The following is a 17829-nucleotide window of genomic DNA, read 5'->3' on the forward strand; positions in this document are numbered from 1 at the left end:
TGAAGACGTCAAGCAAACGTTTTTGTTTATTTTCTTGTTAGCAAAGCACCAACCCCCTCCAGTTGTTTGTTGTCCCACCCACCCATCGGTGTGGGAATCATTGGTACTTCTTGCCCGAGACGCGGGCTCCGACGCCCTTGCCGTTCACATTCCTGTACATGTACACGCCTTTGGTGGTTTCGTCGTCCACGAACTGGCACGACCGAGCCGTTTTCCAAAGCGTTAGCCACATGTTCTCGTCTGAGGAGCGGTAGTGCTCTCCCATTACCTTGCGGATCGCAGCGGTAGCCTTGCGTGCATTGTAGAATGGAATCCTCGAACAATAGTGGTGCAGCACATGCGTCTCGATGATATCGTGGAAAAAATATGGCCCGATAAAGCCAAATTTCCTATCAATGGTACATGCGGCACCTTTGGCGAACGTCCATTCGCTAGAAGCATAGTGGGGCAAAGTCACGTCCGTGTGCTGTAAATAGGTAATGAAAACAAGCCAGTGATTTACCCACAGCCACATGCCAACCCAATGGATAAACAGTGACCACGCACCGTAGTTCAAGTACCACACGCGCAATACCAACAACTGCGTCAAAATGCCGAGATCGGAGAGAACAATGTGAAACGCGTCTCTCGCCTCGAACAACGGAGAATATGGCCAGAAATGGTTAGTGGTCCATTTGGACGCATTCGGATACGTCTGGCCCGTCACATTGGCCACCACGTACGCGTGCCAGCCACCCAGTTGTTGGCCAATCAACCCGAGTAGCGTCCTCACCGGCGAATCACCGCTGTGTTCTGCCAAATCACCCATAAACCCACGGCGCACCTTGAACTCTTCCGCTGTGGGCGGCAAAAAGACCATGTCCTTGGTCAAGTGGCCCGTAGCCTTGTGATGCTTTGAATGCGAGAATTTCCACGAAAAATAAGGAACAAGCAAAAACGAATGCAAAACCCAACCAACGAAATCATTCACCGATTTGTAGTCACTGAAAGCCCCATGCCCACATTCGTGGGCTAGAACCCAAAGGCCTGTCCCGAAAAGCCCTTGCAATACCGTATACAAAAACCAAAATGAAAACCGAACCACCATGTGTCTGTCACTGATATATTTCTCATACAAAACTTCTTGTGCCAAATACCCGATGCAAACCATGAAAAAGATATCCCGAAGAACGTAGTACATCGACACCACCAAGTTCCGCTCATAACATTCTGGAGGAATAGCACCTAGAACCTCCTTAATTGTATAATCAGGAACCTTGAATAGATCTCCATTAGTGTCAACTGCTACTTTGGGCTCGACCACCTCCGTGGTGGTAGTAGTATTGGATCCTGAACCGCCTCCGATTCTTGTAGCCGCCATTCCTGCTCTTCTTAGATTCCCACTCCTATAATATATATATATAACAAAAATTGTATTCCAGTCTCTGCTTGCTACTCCTACAATTCCAAAATTTTACCAACTACATGAATCGCTGTCTGTCGTCCTCTCTCTCCATTTCTCTCTTTTATAAAATATACTTGTGCTTTCAAAAAGAATCGCTTTTTCTAAAAAACGTTTACGATCCAGCCGGTGCTCTAACAAACCTCCCTAGTACTTCTTATGCCATTTAACAAAATTACAGATCGGAAAAAAGTAAGAAAGGCTAATATAAAACCACATAGAGACAACATAGAGACAATGTCTAACTGATAACAGTCGGAAGACGTAATCGTCGTATATGGTGGTCTGATATGAGTTAACGCCGGTTTACAACACAGTTTAGATAATCAACTGATTTTTTCCCTATAAATGCAGCATTATACAAGACGAAGATCCTAATTTCAAGAGATATAGCACGATCCAAGTAAAAAACGAGTTGCTTATGAATTGTCACGTGACACTATTAAGTGATTTTCCAGCAGGAGCAGCCATCTCTCGACCAAAAGCCGTTTTTTCATTGTCTTAAAAATCAAGGAAAAAAGAAACGCGCTGCGCCCTTCCATTTTCTTTTCTTTTCTTTTGGGCGCGTGTATAAACAAAAGAACAATAGGCATCTCGTCGGCGGTCTACGTAACTTTCTGTTGCAAAAAACAAGCGACGAAGACAAAGGGTTTGGCTTTTTTTCTCCCGAACTTCTATCTCGAGGCGGACGGAAAACGTGAAGTCTCGAGGGATAATAGAAAAAAGGAAAAGGGAATTGTTCGTTCTCGTTTTCTGCCCCGTTCGTCGCCTCTCGCTTGTGTCGTTGGTAACCGTAAATGATTGCTCGATGTGGTTTGCTTTTCTCTTATTGGAACTCTGTTGGTGAAGAGACTTTTTTGGTTTTCTTTTTGACACTTTACATCATGACGATAACATAAGAGAAATTTGGTTGTTGGGGCAACGGTGAAGACTGGACTCGCTCTATTATTTGTTCGAGACTCATATAAATAGATACCAGGTTAATTTGGACCATCGTAAAGAACGGTTAGAGTGTTTGAAGGACATTCAGGGAGATATTTGTTAGATAAAAAGGCGTAACACAGGGCGGTCAGGTCCAGTGGTAAGTTTGACGTTGTTAAGCAAGGTTACGAGAAAGATATATTGTTCATTCATTCATTTATCCTGACGGCAAGGGGTACGAGAGTTGGAAATTGTTACTTCGAAATAGCACATTTTTGTTGGCTATAGTACTATATGAAAGGATGAAGTTGGGTGGGGGGTTTTCAATATTGGTGGGGGTTTTTTTTGGTTTGGTGTTTTCCCCGGTGCTGAGTGATGTGGTGATTTCATCGCCGGCTGCAGGCAGTTCGTATGCCGTGTCTGGAGGTTCAGCGAGTATTGAGGTGGCGATTATTGATGATGGGACTTTCCCGACGCTTACGGATGCAGCACAATTCATATTTGAATTATGTTATGGTGCATACAAGGAAAATCTTTGCCAAATCTCACTGATGTCGCAGACAGCGGCGCAATTTAGTGCTGCGAATTACAAGATCAGATTGCCAGTGCAAAGTTCAATAGGTAGCAATGGCGATTATTACCTTAGAGTGATGATTCAGTTCACGGAAGGATCCTCTACTCACTATAGTTCTCGGTTCAGGTTGACGGGGATGACTGGTAACTTGCAAGTTGGGACTTTCCCTGATGAACCGGATCGCGATCCCGCTTATGATATTCGTTTTGGTATGCTTCCCAGCAGCGCTGTTAACTATGTTTCCCAAACTGGCCGCATTTTTGTTGCACCAATGCAACTACAACCGGGCTCCACTGTGACGGCTAAGACTTGGACGAGAAGATTTCCGACAAGCCAAGTGAGTTACTACACCACCAAAGGGCCCGTGCCTAGTCGTGTCTCTACGATAACACCGGGCTGGTCTTACACAATAGAATCTGGTGTGAACGCTGAAACGCCAGCTTTAATGCCAAAGGATAATGGGGGTTGGTACGAACCGGCACGACGCGTGTCGCTTAAGCCCCAAAAGGTGAATGTTCATAATATGCGTAGAGCTTTGTTAAATGTACCTGTGGCGACTAACGTTTAGCGGACTCTAGTTAGAAATTGTATTATGGAAGGAAATTTTTGGGATCTACTTAGAAAAAATCAAGGGTATGTATGTATATATAGATTTTCCTATTATTTTATTACTATCGTTATTATATTATATATTTGGCTACTTTAAATGCTTTATAGAAAACTTGGGACCTGGCCTACCTCTTCTCTCCAGGAAAGTGCGTAACGCTTAGGGATCGTGTTGTTAGGATAAAAAGCCATTTATAAGACGCTCCTGGATACATATTAACAAGAAATAATAGATTTTTTTATAATATATTGCGTTAAAGCTTAAAAAGTCGGAGTAATGCGGAATCCGCAAGGCTATATATATAGCAGTGTACGCAGGAAGATTGTGGCAAACAAAAGAGAGAACTTCGAAATATGGTTAGCCCTCTTTTTCTCTCTTTAATCAGAGACAACCGCCTCTTCATCTTCCTTTGAAGACGGCTCCCCTTCGGTCTTGGCTACCTGTTCCCCTTCCACCTTTGCCTGGTTGGTACCCTCCTTTTCCTTCTTCGAATCCTTAAGCCTTGGCATATTCTTCCTGTGTCCAGTAAAGGATCTAGACCGCTGGCCGTTACCACCAAAATTCTTGCTGCGTGTCGCCTCTCTCTGAAGATCATACTGCTGCTTTGTGAGAACATCAAGTTTACGGTCCTGGAAAGATAAAGCATCATCTTTACCATATACCTCAAAGAACTGCTTACAATCAGCACTGTTGGAAAACTCAATCATAACGGTACCGTTGAATTTCTTCTTGTGGTCCCTCTTTAATCTAACTTGTTGGATAGATGCAGAGCAAGATTCCAGGCCGCAAAAAAATTTCTCCATCTCCTCCTGTAAAGCTAACTTATCCTCGTTTTGGATACTATCCTTGTCGTCATCTAACCGGGGGAAGTTCATAACTGCCAAAGTACGCTCACTCCTCACCTTCTTGTGCTCTAGGTTCAACGGAACTCTTCTCTTGACATTCTCCCCATCTGCACTAACTTCTAATACAGTAGACTTACGCAAAGTTTTCACCACCTCATCAACTGGCCTAAACTTCTTCATCCTATTGAAACTCGCAACAGTCGTAATTGGAACCCATCCCTCATTCTTCTCTGCCGTACTTCTCAAAAATTTGTCGAATGGAAAATTGTATTCACTGAAATAAAACTCGACCTGCTTTAAACATTGCTTCTCTACCTCTGGAGTAAACTCAATTGGCACATAAGACTCACGGCGATTCTCCGACATTACTATATAATCTCTCCAACACTAATTTTTGTTTCAATGATCTGCTAGCGACTTCCAAACGTCCTCAACGTTAACAATTTTTTATCAAAGACCCCATCCCACATCAAACTTCGTCCAACTTACAAGAGCAATTTCTTTTTTTTTCACCATTTTTCCAAAAGTGCGAGAATGTGCATTTTGGAAAATTGAGATCCTTTCTTTCATAACAAAACCCATCACCACCACCAGCATCACCATCCCAACCAAAACTGGAAGATTCAAGGTTTGCTTACGGGCAACTAGACTAATTCTTGTCCTGGGTGAACACTAGGACACTATCCATTGCTTTTAAATATGAATAGTCCAGTCTAGTAGGCCAGGGACCTTTTATTTCAGAAGGTCTGGTTGGATATGTATTATCAACACCTTCGTAATACTCTATGCCGTATCCAAACGTGACCACGGCACAGCCTAAGGTAGCATGCAAAGTCTCCAATAGCTTGCGCAAAGTCTCTAGTGAGGCGTTTTCTTGAAAGTAATACGCAGATAGGTTATCTAATATGACAGTCTTCAATGGAGCATCCAAGGATGCATGTATGTCACATCTGCTGCGAAGAGCAAGGTCTGGTGATTCGCAAAGTTGAGCTAGAAACCCAACAAGTCCAGAAAATTGAAGAATGCTGGGGTTGTTGAGATAGTGAACTTGCGATTCGGATTTATGAGGGAGCATACGAGACCATATTGAAATAGCATCGATCACCAGAACGGTTGCAGGATCGTTTTGGTCGAGTAGTTGTCGAAGAAAGGATGCTTTCCAACGATCTAGTAATCCCATGGATTTTTCAACGATGTGAAGAAACCTGACGGGTTTCCTTTTGTCGTCAACAGATAGTTCCGGAAGCCAGTTCAATGTGTATAAATGTGGTTTCAGGAACCTATCCAAGGGATATACCTTGCATCTGTAGACTATATCCATGGGTGCCGGCTGTTTGGCATGCGTATGGCAGGCGGAATATTGTTGTTACAGAGGGAGAACCTTATGGGACGTTATATAAGGAAGGGCTGGCTCGCCTTTTTTCCTTTGGAGTTTAAACTGCGTTACCAACAACTGTATTAGTATTTGTTGGTGACGGAAAACAAGTATTAATAATAGTATAGACAGGAGATTTGGGGGGCACAAAGGAGGCTACACTAGTGAAGTTAGATTATTTTACTGACCAGTGAAAAATACGAGATTCTTCTTCTAACAACCCGTTACTATCGATTTTTGTTGAATTTTTTTAGCTGGAGAAGGTTTTTGGTTGCTTTTAGGTTCCATTATATAGAGATAGGCATGGGGTTCTTTAGTAAGTTAAGCTTCTATGCCAAATCTGTTCTGGCAGTTGTTTTGTTATCATCATGTTCTCTCTATGGTGTGGTGGCAGCAGTTCTTCTATCTCTGGTGGGTAAACGGCGCCTAGCCCAGTGGACTACTGCTCGAGCATTTAATTACATTGTTGGGCCTGCTATTGGGGTTAATGTCAAGGTTATTAATGCTGATAAGATTAAAGTGCCCGCTGTTTTTGTGTCAAATCATCAATCCGAGCTTGATATTTTAGTATTGGGTAAGATCTTCGTTCCCGGCTGTACTGTGACGGCTAAGGAGTCGTTAAAATGGGTTCCGTTGTTGGGTTGGTTCATGTATTTGAGCGGTACCGTGTTTTTGAATAGGTCCAATAGAGAGAAAAGTGTGGGGACCTTGAAATCTGCCTTGGAGAGTCTTAAAAGAGATAAGAGAGCTCTTTGGATTTACCCAGAGGGGACAAGATCCTATTCTACTAAGTTGAAAATGCTTCCGTTCAAAAAAGGAGCATTCCACTTAGCACAGCAAGCTCAGATTCCTATCATTCCAGTTGTTGTTTCAAATACCAGTACGTTGTTCTGCCCCAAACTTGGTATTTTTAATAGCGGTGTAATGACATGTAAGGTCTTGGATCCTATTTCTACGCAAGATTTGAAGAAGGAGGATATTGGTGAATTAGTAGAGGATGTATATCAATTGATGCAAACCGAGTATGAAAATATGGGTTATTCTGAAGCTGTTCCCGGCAGCGAGTTGCCTCCAGATGCACAAAGCCAGTTACACCCTTGCAGCAGTGGGGAGTCTGAAGACTTTAAAGAAATTGATGAGACTACGAGCTTACTCCAGTAAGTGATGTTTTAAATGAGTGAATACAATTTTGTAAACAAAAAATAACAGTATAAGTGAACTATATGTATATGCATCTCTATATATGTATATATACACATGTATTTATATATAGAGATGTAAGTTGCGCATTGCCTACTCCAAAACGAGGAGTATGGGTATGTAGCTAGCCGCATAACGGCCAAAACAATGTTGGCTGCCCGTTCTTGGGAAGACTTTCACAACTTGCCAATGTGCTCCAGGTACTTATTAACTTCCTTTGTGGAACCTAGCCAAATTGAGGTTTTGTCATGAATGTGCTCGGGAGTCAGATCAAGAATACGCTCGCCTTTGTCGTTAACGGCTTTCCCTCCCGCTTGTTCGATCAGATAAGCCATGGGGAATGCTTCGTATAGTAGCCTCAATTTACCGCAAGGATTCTTCCTGTCGCACGGGTAAGAGAACAGCCCGCCGTATAACAAAGTACGGTGCACATCTCCCACCATTGACCCAATGTACCGCGCTGAGTAAGGCTTTTCACACTTCTTCAACGACTCAATGAATCCACGGATCGCCTCCACCCAATACACACTATTCCCCTCGTTAATCGAATAAATGTTCTTCGAATCAGGCATCCTCAAATCACGGTAAGTAAGAATAAACTCACCCAAATTGGTATCCAACGTAAACCCATTGACGCCATTGCCAGTAGTCAACATCACGTGTGTTGAGGCACCATACATCGCATAACATGCTGCCACAATCTCACGTCCACAACGGAGCACATCCTTAATAGTCCCGCTGGAATCAGGTGTCAATTTAAATATAGAAACAATCGTCCCCACAGATACACCTGCATCCAAATTAGACGAGCCATCAATTGGATCACAACAAACAGCATAAGTGCCCCCCGTCTCCGGGAAAACAATCAAATCTTCCTGCTCCTCTGACACAAGCACCTTCACATTCCCACTAGCCTTCATCGCATTTAAGAATATTTCGTCCCCAAGCACATCTAACTTCTTTTGCTCATCGCCTGTAGCATTCGACGCGCCTGCAAGCCCTATCAGATTCACCAACTCGGCCCGTCTAATAGTCTGCGATATGAACTTAAATGCAAACGACAATGAATTGAGTAATAAATTAAACTCTCCCGTCGCGTTCTTCGCAGAAGCCCGCTGTGATTCCAAAATGAACCGTGAGAGCGTAATTATATCTGTATCAATGGACTCCGAAGACGAATCCCCTCTGTTTGCACTAGTAGCTGGAGACATTTGTTCTTTCTAGACAATATAGCGACTAATGCTTGTGGACTATAACCGACCTAGATAGAATATGATCGATCTTTCAAACCCACCAGACTAAAACCCAAATATAATATGCTACACACTGTACTACAATAACAAGAATATGCACACGCACATATATATATACTGCCCACGTTTCTCCTGATCGTCGGTGTGAACCTACACACCCAATGAAACCCTTCTAAGGCCTATCTCCTATCGTAAACTATTGCTTCTCGCTACAGTAGAGAGGCAACCACCCTCAGGCGGTCGCCAAGCGGTGGGGTATCCTCATTAGGGAGCCGAAGGCATCCGTCTCGATGGAAGCAAATGTCCCTGCCACCCTCCAGGCTCGAGACCAATTTAATCATGCGCCCCGGCGTATCTCAAACCTCGAGAATTCCTCGAGAAGGGAGAGGGCCCGGGGATCCGGAGGTACCGTCTGGTCCCGTGACCGGTATTTCCATCCGGCGCAAGAGGTTCCGAAGTTATGATTACGCAAGCACAACGATCGGCAGTGATCCGCGTCACGTGATCCGCGTCACGTGATACAGTTTCCGGTTTCCGGTTCGTTCTCATCATCTCTAATAATGTCCCCGCCGTGATGTTTCTATGTACAAAGGATTAACAAGTTCAAATAATAACTGAAGCCAACTTGAGCAAGCTTACAGAGGTCACGGGGTTCGGAGAGCGGTTGCCACATCAACTGTAGCAACAGCAGCAGGGCTTCAAGTATCGGCTGCATAGGTATATATAATACTGGAAAAGGGTTTTCTTTTTCTCTTCATTTTACAAAAAATAAGCACAATTATGGTACAGGTACCACCCAGACCAAAGTTGACTGGATGGGCAGCAGCAGCGTCAGCAAAGAGGTATTCGGTGGCAACCCCGTCTGCAAGGACAACGGGAGGTACAAGTAGCAAGCATAGCAAGAACCATAATGGTGGCAATGGGAGCAGTTATGGTGGTGGAGGTGGGGGCGGTGGTCACAACAGCCTAAATGCAACGATGTCGTCGTCATCGTCATCTGGTTCAGCGGCTTCGCTGGTGGCTACAGGAACGGGACCGGCGACTGAACAAGATTCGATAGGAGCTTCTAATCTTCCTGGTAAGGATGACAAGGATACGAAGGACTGCAAGGAGAAGAAGGCACGTAAGACTCAGCGGGCGTCGTTCAATGCTCAGGAAGTAGAGACATTCTTGCAGGAGCATTTTAAACAGCATGCGAGAATTGCGTCTGAGTATTCGGCGACTTCACGTTCTGTTTCTTGGGATACAAATACTTCGAGCAAGTGGAAGTCCAAGCGATACGGCTGTCTAACTGAAGTAGCCAGGGCGTTGAGGTCCTAGCACGCTCTTCCCGTTCCACCCCCCATATGTTAATTTTTATATTATACGCGGTATTTACATATATGTATTTATGTATGTATCGGCCAGCTTAGCAAGCATCGTATATATGGGACAGATGGTAGTAGCAGTTGTGTATATGTCTACAATATCGCCCTGTATACTTAAAGCAAGAGTAGCATTATTCGCAGTAGTGGGGCGCGGAACTTGTATTACGAACACCGACATGCCCGATTTCGTCTTTATCATACGTCTCCACGATTTTTTAACCTTTTGAAAAGAAATAGTTCGATTAGTTGAAATTTACGGCTACGTTGCATACAGGCTTCTTTCTGTATGTCATGCTCGAACAGTGTTCAATTTGAACAGTGCGGTGTCGGTTGGAATCAGGGTAGGTGTGAATTATTGTCATCTACTCAGTTACTATTTTGGAGTTAATGGGAGTGTTCTGCCTTATATGGTTCTGTCTAATATTGAAGATAGGCTGACATACCACATCAGAAAATGCTTGGACGAGTCGCAGCTGGACTGGGATACTTTACACTTAGCTTCATTTATTATTTCCCTGTTGGCATGCATTCCCTCAGGGTTTATTACCCAAATTTCTCTTTATTCAGACACATGGCGTCAGCATTTACACTACACTTCCATGGAGATCAATACTTTTTCTATCGCTGTCAATTTTGGAGGATATATCGCACCTCCATTTTTAGGGCTGATTTGTGATTCCCATGGGCCTGTTTTACTGACGTGGATCTCCTTTATTGGATTTGTGCCGACTTATGCATATCTAGCGTGGGTGTTTATATCCGGGGAGCCTCACTTTGCCAGCAGTGTATTTTGCTTTGCTTTAATTGGTATATCTACTAGTGCACTCTACTTTGCTTCCCTCTTTACATGTCTGAAACTGTATCCAGATCATCAATTGCTCTCAATTAGTCTCCCTACCACGTTCTATGGACTTGCATCCGTCATTGGCACTCAGGCTTTAAAACTGCAATGGTTCAATAATGGTCTCCCATATCTAGACTTGTCAAGAGTATTTGGATTTCTGGTGCTCTGTTATACAGCAGTAAGCTTTTTCACCTGGGTTTCATCTAGCTTTACGAGTATGCTTAAGCTCAAGGCAGGAGAATCTATCACTGTCAATTCGGCCTCCAGCGACAACCATAGTAATCATGATGAAAACGACCCTCGCCAGCCATTGCTGTCTCCTAAAGTGCAATGCAAACTCCAAACCTTTTTCCACGACCCTTATGTTTACATAATGTCTTTCATCGTTATGGCATCTCTCGGACCGCTTGAAATGTTCTTGACTAACATGGGTTCGCTGGCAGACCTCGTCCATCATCCATCCGTGCTGTCTTCATACTCCGTGATGTCGACAGCATCACGCCTCCTCTCTGGTGTAATGCTAGACTTCTGCACTTACTATGACATCCCTAAAATAATCGTCCTATGGCTGGCACTGCTCAGTGGTACGGTAGGTCAATGGCTGGTTTTACCCGCATTGAAAAGCCCTCAGGCATCTTCGCCCTTCATTTGGTCCAGCATACTCTCCGGAATCTGTTGCGGAAGTCTCTTCACTGTCCTACCAATAATCACTATCTGTATTTGGGGTGAATCTATCTTTGGAACCGCTTATGGCTTCTTCATGTGTGCACCCGCGGTTGGATCTACTATTTTTAGTACTCTATATGCTACCATCTTTGACAAGAACTGCACTACTGCTGGTACAAAACTTCCAGATCCAATGTGTGTAAGCACTGCATTACGCATGTCCGCATTATCGCTGGCTCTAAGTCTACTGGTCTCTGTCATCGCATATATCACCTGCTGGAGACAAAAGGTGTAATTAAATACTCCATTATTAGTTACTTCATTTACTTGCCCTCTTGTACTGAGTCTTCGTTGAGGTTACATATTAAAAAAATATTCTAACTTTTTGGTGTACCGTTCCAATTCTCTGCATTGAGCTATATGAGCTCTTATGACTCGATCATACAGGCCTCCTGGGGGTTGGACTTAACGTTTGAGCTTTCTGTATGATTCTGTTGCCGGGGAATTTTGAATCACGTGATTTGTTGATTTTTCTATTGACGTGTTCCGTTCAATCTCGTAATTTGTCGGGCGGCCACCTTCAAATTTGGAAACTTCATGGAGAACAAGATCCCACCAGAGACCTTAGACTTTACATAGCTGTAAACCTAAGATTTCGGAGTTGTAACTTGCTGTAACCGCACAGTCACATAAACAATAGATTGAGTGATTTGAAGTTTATAAGTTTTCCAGGTGCTGCGTCGTTTTTCTGAATTTTTTTTTGATTGAATATACTATGAGTGGTCGTCTTTTGGATCTCTTCAAACCTTTTGAAGCATTCTTACCTGAGGTCATTGCACCAGAGAGAAAGGTGCCATATAATCAGAAATTGATTTGGACTGCGGTATGTCTTTTGATTTTTTTGGTTCTTGGCCAAATTCCTCTCTATGGGATCGTTTCTAGTGAAAGTAGCGATCCCTTATACTGGTTACGTGCCATGTTAGCCTCTAATAGGGGTACGCTGATGGAATTAGGTGTTTCGCCGATTATTACCTCCTCTATGATCTTCCAGTTTTTACAGGGTACTCAATTGCTCCAAGTGAATTTGGAAAGCAAGCAAGATCGCGAGTTATTTCAGATTGCTCAAAAGGTTTGTGCTATAATATTGACTTTAGGTCAGGCAATTGTGGTTGTATTAACTGGTAACTATGGTAGGGTTTCAGATTTGGGTATTGCGATATCATTTCTACTAATCTTACAATTGGTCTTTGCATCATTCATTGTGTTGCTACTAGATGAGTTACTGATAAAGGGATATGGTTTGGGATCCGGTATTTCGTTGTTCACTGCAACAAACATCGCGGAACAAATCTTTTGGAAAGCCTTTGCTCCTACTACCGTTAATTTTGGTCGTGGCAAGGAGTTTGAAGGCGCTGTAATTGCTTTGTTCCATTTGTTGAGTGTAAGAAAGGACAAGAAGAGAGCACTGGTAGAGGCTTTTTACAGAGAAAGTTTACCTAACATGTTTCAAGTGTTCTCAACTGTTGGTGTTTTCTTGTTTGTTTTGTATCTGCAAGGGTTCCGTTACGAATTGCCAATTAGATCTACTAGAACTAGGGGACAAATTGGCGCTTACCCAATTAAGCTGTTTTACACCTCGAATACTCCAATCATGTTGCAGTCAGCGTTGACCTCTAACATATTCTTGACGTCCCAGCTATTGTACCAAAAATTTCCTAACAACCCTATAGTAAGAATGATTGGTATTTGGGGTACCAGACCAGGGTCACAATATAGTCAGCAAGCCGCTTTATCGGGTTTATCTTACTATATCCAGCCACCATATTCCTTCACCGAGGCTCTATTGGACCCTTCAAAGACTGTAATATATGTTGCATTTGTTCTAGGTGCTTGCGCTATGTTCTCAAGAACATGGATTGACGTCTCCGGCACCTCTCCACGTGATGTGTCTAAACAATTCAAAGAACAAGGGCTTGTTATTAACGGTAAGAGAGAAACTAGCGTTTACAAGGAATTGAAGAAGGTTATTCCAATTGCAGCTGCTTTCGGAGGTGCTACTATTGGCGCGTTATCCGTCGGTTCTGACTTACTGGGTACCTTGGGTTCTGGTACTTCCATCTTAATGGCTACTACTACTATTTATGGATACTACGAAGCGGCTGCGAAAGAAGGGGGTTTCGCAAAGAATTTGGTTGCTGGGTTCTCTGAATGATTTTAATGGATGCTTATCTACTCCTTCTAATGTAAAAGTAGTTTATTGAGTTCACGCTCGCATTTTGGTTGCCGTCGTGTGCGGTTATAATCATGATGTATATATATGTTAACAAAATATCCATCGAAGATATAGCCTTTGACACCTAAGACACTGATCCTTCAACCATTCAGCTTTTATAATACTCCTGATGTGGCTATATTCAACATTTATTCTAAATATCCAACATTCCATACTTCTTTTTCTTCTAACTTCATATCCATTTGTAATATCTGTTTAAAGTCGTATGGTAATAAAATGCCGAATTGTGCAAAAAGTTACTAGTTATCCGTATATCCCTTTAATTACATATAGGTAAATAAACCTACAACATCCTAAAGCATTCGTCTACGTACGAAGGTTAGTCAGCCGGTTAGGGACATAGATATTTAAAGTGTCATACTGCAGCGAGTGCAATTTGTGGGGGATCATAGCTCCTTGGTCAAAGGAGCGAGTATTTCCTTTATATTCGTCAATATCGAGGATTCGATCATCTGCTGGGAGCATCTATAATTCTAAAAATTCACCGCATAGAAATGCTAAGAACATTAGCAAAGCAACTATGACAAACGATTATGGTGCTCTTTATTTTGACTCTCTAGTTGACCTAGAGCTATGGTTTAATGAATACAATCTCAAAAAGTCTTTAAGCATTAAGGATCAGGCAAACGTTTCGAGAGAACCCCTAAATAATTATATTAAAACACGTTCGAGTTCTACTCGAACTAGTCAGTTTCGTGGAGAGACTTCTCGTCCCATTGTCACTGTTTGTCATGATATGAAAGGAGGTTATAATCCTATGGAAGATAGCCTTGTGTTTGGAGACTATCGTCATCCAACAGGACATCATTATTGGTTGCGCTGGCCGGAACTTGTTGATGAATTTATATATTTCTCACACCATTTTGTGACCATACCACCTGTTGGATGGTTGAACTATTTGCATAGATTTGGAATCCCTGTACTTGGGACATTGATTTTGGAGGAACTTGATGATGGCTACTCTGATAGCAGAATATTCCAACGCGATAAAGATGGCGATTTTACGCTGGTGAAGATTCTAACAAATTTATGTCAACTATTCCAGTTTGAAGGATGGCTGTTAAATTTTGAAACCAGATTTTTAGGTGGTTCGAGCGGAGTTGTAGACTTCGTTAGGTCCTTGCAGAACAGCTTAAAACTAAATGTAAAAGATGGTCGTTTAATTTGGTATGATTCGTACATTACTAAGTGTAACAAAGCTCTTTATCAAAATGAAGTTAATGATTATAACTGGGAGTTCTTTAACGTATCTGATAGGTTTTTTACCAATTATTCGTGGGATGTTGAAAATGTTAAAAACACTGTATCAAATGTTGGAAAGATATCTATGAGAAATAAAATAATATGGGGAATTGACGTTTGGGGGAGAAATATGAAAGTTGGATCTGGGGGTCTCACTTCCGAAATACCAGCTAAAATAGTTAGCAGCTTCAGCAGTAACATCGGTTTGTTTGCGCCAGCATGGACATATGAAAACTTCCAGTACGATGATTTCCTGAATATGGATGACGAGTTTTGGGGCAAAATTTCGAGTTCAGCCATGAAACCAGCCTCGAATCCAGCAGAAAGTAACTCTGTCCCGTGGTATGTTGGTGCAGATAGCGTTTCATTTTTAACAGTATTTTCGCATGGAGCAGGTACCTTCTTTAACTTTAATGGAAAAAGTATTTCCCTTAAAAATTGGGTTCAGCTATCAATGGCAACACCAATGCCTAAAAAGAGCAAGTTTATCAGAATCAATGACTTAGACGCTTTTTTTGGCGGCAGTTGTGTCTCTATTAATATCCCTAAGTTCCAAACTGAAACTGTCCCCATATTCGATTTTAACCAATGTTTCAAAGCTGGGGTTGTCGACAATTATAGATTAAAGGTTCGAGTCTGTTACAAAGGTGTAAGTAGAGGTATTCTCCCTTTCCTAACAATTAAATGTTCTATCGTAAGACGCGCCAAAAAGTCCAGCCAGGGTATTAAGGTTAAAGACCTAACTGTGCGAGCACCGCTTTATTCTGCTCACTCCTGGGAATATGCGGAAGCAGCTATTGATATACCTAAACTATCTGTTTCATTTAACGAGGAATTACATATTGAATCTTGCGAATTAGCTTGGTGTATGGAAACCTTTGAAGTCACGGAACTGGGCGAAGAGCCTTGGCTCATAGTTCCAGATGATGACGAGAAAAGTCATTGTGGTGCTGACGCAGCAGCTATTGCCCATCGTAAGAGCGATGTTACACTTGGTCTTTTTTCAATTGAAATAGCCAAATTTGATGATATTACCTACCAAAATAAGATGAAAGCTTATTTTACATCTGAAAATGGTATTTTAAGTTGGCCAAATTCCGAAGATGCTTTTATGTGGATTATATTGGAAGGCGGTCATTTTAAGGGCGTCTCTTTTGTGAATTTTTGGCCGATTACTTTTTCTGAAGATATTCAGCTATTCAAGATACAACGTAATGGAAAAATTATGGAGATGAGCCAATAGATCCCTCATGTGGAACATATTATACTTTTCTTTAAGGCTATATGAATACATAGCGTGGTTTTGCATTAATGAGGTTTATGCACGTTGAAATTTCGGAGGTTTGTGTAGGGAAAAATTGAAGAACTCCTCATACGGGGCTCGAACCCGTGACATTTCGGTGCCTTGCAAGCATGCGTAAAAGCCGAACGCTCTACCAACTGAGCTAACAAGGACGAGTTCTCCGGGTTTAAAACTGCAGTACTTGATGTTATAAATAAGATGATTTATACATGTGATGTGTCGTAAAATCAAAAGAGCATCTCGGCAGTTATGATGATCAGACTAAGAAGCATCTTGATAGTCACGATAACAAGACAAAGAAACAGCGAATCAGAGTCGTTAGGAGACTATGAAGATGATAACCATTGTATAACAGCGAATCAGAGTTGTTAGAAGTGTCAAGATAACCATTGAGCTGTTATCGGCTAGGAATCTGCATAGCAATTAAGTAAGAGAGCTTAAGTAGGACAACAGAAAAGTATATAAGGAGACCCAGCTAGCTAGATTAGATTAGATGCTAGGTCCAGCTAGAACCCTAGAGGGTAGTTGAGCCAGATTAGCGACTATATAAACGGTAACTGATCATCAACCTAAGTATAGCTAGCGCGTGACGAGAAGTTCAAGCTAGCACGTGACCTCATATAGTGGCCCTCGACAGCCACACCATATTAGCAACAAGCTATGCAATTTGCACTAATGTGACAAATGCAGAACTAAATGAGATTTATAAAAATTTCGGATGCTATGACAATTATAAGGATAGCAGAACACCTGCGTGATCACAATGACTACATTTACATAGACTATGATGTCAATGATGAAATAGTAGTGGTGATGAGGGATTCTCTGTCCGAAACTCAATTTACTGAGACGGAAGGAGCCATCAATGATATTCTGTCGGAGATGGTCTACCCTAACGTTGGAGTGTGCTCTGAATACTCGTGGATGGGTTCGATTGACCTTGAAGCAGATCTAAATGCTGAGATTGAGAGAGTGACTGAGAATACCATCAGGATGAGAGTTAACGACATCTTAGCTGACTCAACTCCATCTAATACGATATTAGTTGGGGCAAGTGACAGACAGACATTACCGTTGCCATTTAAGTATCATACACCTAAGAGTGATGTATTACATCTACTCGAAGAAGAGCTTAGATTTCTATAGTCAGAAGAACCAGGCGACGCTACCAAATGTCGAGGGCCATATATGAGGTCACGTGACGAGAAGTTCAAGCTAGCACGTGACCTCAACTAGTGGCCCTCGGCATGTGATTACATATTTGATAAGCATCATTGCCGCAATATTACAAGGATCGGCGAGAAAAACTGCGTGTGTTTCAAATACATTAGTACATCCATAGCATAAGACTTGCTACACTTTAGGCTTAGATATGAGGCTTTAAAAAGAATCTGCTGTAAACACTAAATTTGGTATATGTTATACAAATATAACTATATCTATATATAATTTAGGAATATCACATTTTGAGGTCTGGTCTGCTAGAATTACTGCTGACACATCTTATAGGGCAACTAACTAAGCCTATTATGCACCACAATTCTCAATCGAGCAAGTAAGCAATTTTGCTTAGTGACAGTTATAAATGACAAATTAGCAGATATTTTATATTAAGCATGTTGTTCCTAAGGAATTGACCTGTATACGAATGAAAGCTGTGGGTTTAAGACAACTAGCCAACAATAAGAGCTTGTAATTGATTGGGTTAGATATTGGAAACAAATAGTGAAGTTGTTTCCACTTTATCCATCCAGGAGAATCACACAAAAAAAGCAATACTTAGGATCTAGTTCTCAAAACACAAAGTAATATGCAGTTTCCATCGAGTTGGGCCGTCTAATTTCTCTTTTTAATCTCGAAAACGGCATATATTTTACGTCGAAGTAGTTTATGCCGGT

General features: G+C 42.0%; 11 protein-coding genes and 1 non-coding gene across 12 annotated transcripts, besides 2 other annotated features; 7 read left to right on the forward strand and 5 right to left on the reverse strand.

The window, feature by feature from the left end:
- Positions 1 to 97: 97 nt before the first annotated feature.
- Ecym_2769 (uncharacterized protein) lies at positions 98 to 1360 on the reverse strand (the record flags this gene model as incomplete). Its single annotated transcript, XM_003645237.1, has 1 exon — positions 98 to 1360. One exon carries the CDS (start codon positions 1358 to 1360, stop codon positions 98 to 100), a length of 1263 nt encoding a protein of 420 aa, XP_003645285.1.
- Positions 1361 to 2664: 1304 nt separating this feature from the next.
- Positions 2665 to 3504, forward strand: KNH1 (Knh1p; the record flags this gene model as incomplete). The annotated part of the gene is made up of 1 exon (XM_003645238.1): positions 2665 to 3504. One exon carries the CDS (start codon positions 2665 to 2667, stop codon positions 3502 to 3504), a length of 840 nt encoding a protein of 279 aa, XP_003645286.1.
- Positions 3505 to 3920: 416 nt separating this feature from the next.
- On the reverse strand, positions 3921 to 4754 carry LHP1 (tRNA maturation protein LHP1; the record flags this gene model as incomplete). Its single annotated transcript, XM_003645239.1, has 1 exon — positions 3921 to 4754. The coding sequence occupies one exon, from the start codon at positions 4752 to 4754 to the stop codon at positions 3921 to 3923; it is 834 nt and encodes a 277-aa protein (XP_003645287.1).
- A 283-nt stretch (positions 4755 to 5037) lies between these two features.
- PSY3 (Psy3p) lies at positions 5038 to 5709 on the reverse strand (the record flags this gene model as incomplete). The annotated part of the gene is made up of 1 exon (XM_003645240.1): positions 5038 to 5709. The coding sequence occupies one exon, from the start codon at positions 5707 to 5709 to the stop codon at positions 5038 to 5040; it is 672 nt and encodes a 223-aa protein (XP_003645288.1).
- A 357-nt stretch (positions 5710 to 6066) lies between these two features.
- On the forward strand, positions 6067 to 6924 carry SLC1 (1-acylglycerol-3-phosphate O-acyltransferase SLC1; the record flags this gene model as incomplete). The annotated part of the gene is made up of 1 exon (XM_003645241.1): positions 6067 to 6924. One exon carries the CDS (start codon positions 6067 to 6069, stop codon positions 6922 to 6924), a length of 858 nt encoding a protein of 285 aa, XP_003645289.1.
- Positions 6925 to 7139: 215 nt separating this feature from the next.
- On the reverse strand, positions 7140 to 8174 carry FBP1 (fructose 1,6-bisphosphate 1-phosphatase; the record flags this gene model as incomplete). Its single annotated transcript, XM_003645242.1, has 1 exon — positions 7140 to 8174. One exon carries the CDS (start codon positions 8172 to 8174, stop codon positions 7140 to 7142), a length of 1035 nt encoding a protein of 344 aa, XP_003645290.1.
- An 822-nt stretch (positions 8175 to 8996) lies between these two features.
- Positions 8997 to 9536, forward strand: PBP4 (Pbp4p; the record flags this gene model as incomplete). The annotated part of the gene is made up of 1 exon (XM_003645243.1): positions 8997 to 9536. One exon carries the CDS (start codon positions 8997 to 8999, stop codon positions 9534 to 9536), a length of 540 nt encoding a protein of 179 aa, XP_003645291.1.
- A 454-nt stretch (positions 9537 to 9990) lies between these two features.
- On the forward strand, positions 9991 to 11388 carry MCH1 (Mch1p; the record flags this gene model as incomplete). Its single annotated transcript, XM_003645244.1, has 1 exon — positions 9991 to 11388. One exon carries the CDS (start codon positions 9991 to 9993, stop codon positions 11386 to 11388), a length of 1398 nt encoding a protein of 465 aa, XP_003645292.1.
- Positions 11389 to 11868: 480 nt separating this feature from the next.
- SEC61 (translocon subunit SEC61) lies at positions 11869 to 13305 on the forward strand (the record flags this gene model as incomplete). The annotated part of the gene is made up of 1 exon (XM_003645245.1): positions 11869 to 13305. The coding sequence occupies one exon, from the start codon at positions 11869 to 11871 to the stop codon at positions 13303 to 13305; it is 1437 nt and encodes a 478-aa protein (XP_003645293.1).
- A 601-nt stretch (positions 13306 to 13906) lies between these two features.
- Ecym_2778 (uncharacterized protein) lies at positions 13907 to 15871 on the forward strand (the record flags this gene model as incomplete). The annotated part of the gene is made up of 1 exon (XM_003645246.1): positions 13907 to 15871. The coding sequence occupies one exon, from the start codon at positions 13907 to 13909 to the stop codon at positions 15869 to 15871; it is 1965 nt and encodes a 654-aa protein (XP_003645294.1).
- A 123-nt stretch (positions 15872 to 15994) lies between these two features.
- On the reverse strand, positions 15995 to 16083 carry Ecym_2779. The gene is given in 2 exon segments: positions 15995 to 16030; positions 16047 to 16083. It is a non-coding gene; the product is annotated as a tRNA-Lys (tRNA).
- Positions 16084 to 16284: 201 nt separating this feature from the next.
- Positions 16285 to 16568: a sequence feature (soloLTR fragment).
- Positions 16569 to 16627: 59 nt separating this feature from the next.
- Positions 16628 to 17077, forward strand: Ecym_2780 (uncharacterized protein; the record flags this gene model as incomplete). The annotated part of the gene is made up of 1 exon (XM_003645247.1): positions 16628 to 17077. The coding sequence occupies one exon, from the start codon at positions 16628 to 16630 to the stop codon at positions 17075 to 17077; it is 450 nt and encodes a 149-aa protein (XP_003645295.1).
- A 50-nt stretch (positions 17078 to 17127) lies between these two features.
- Positions 17128 to 17181: a sequence feature (soloLTR fragment).
- Positions 17182 to 17829: the final 648 nt, after the last annotated feature.

Source organism: Eremothecium cymbalariae, chromosome 2 (genome assembly GCF_000235365.1).
Source record: "Eremothecium cymbalariae DBVPG#7215 chromosome 2, complete sequence".
NCBI lineage: Eukaryota > Fungi > Ascomycota > Saccharomycetes > Saccharomycetales > Saccharomycetaceae > Eremothecium > Eremothecium cymbalariae.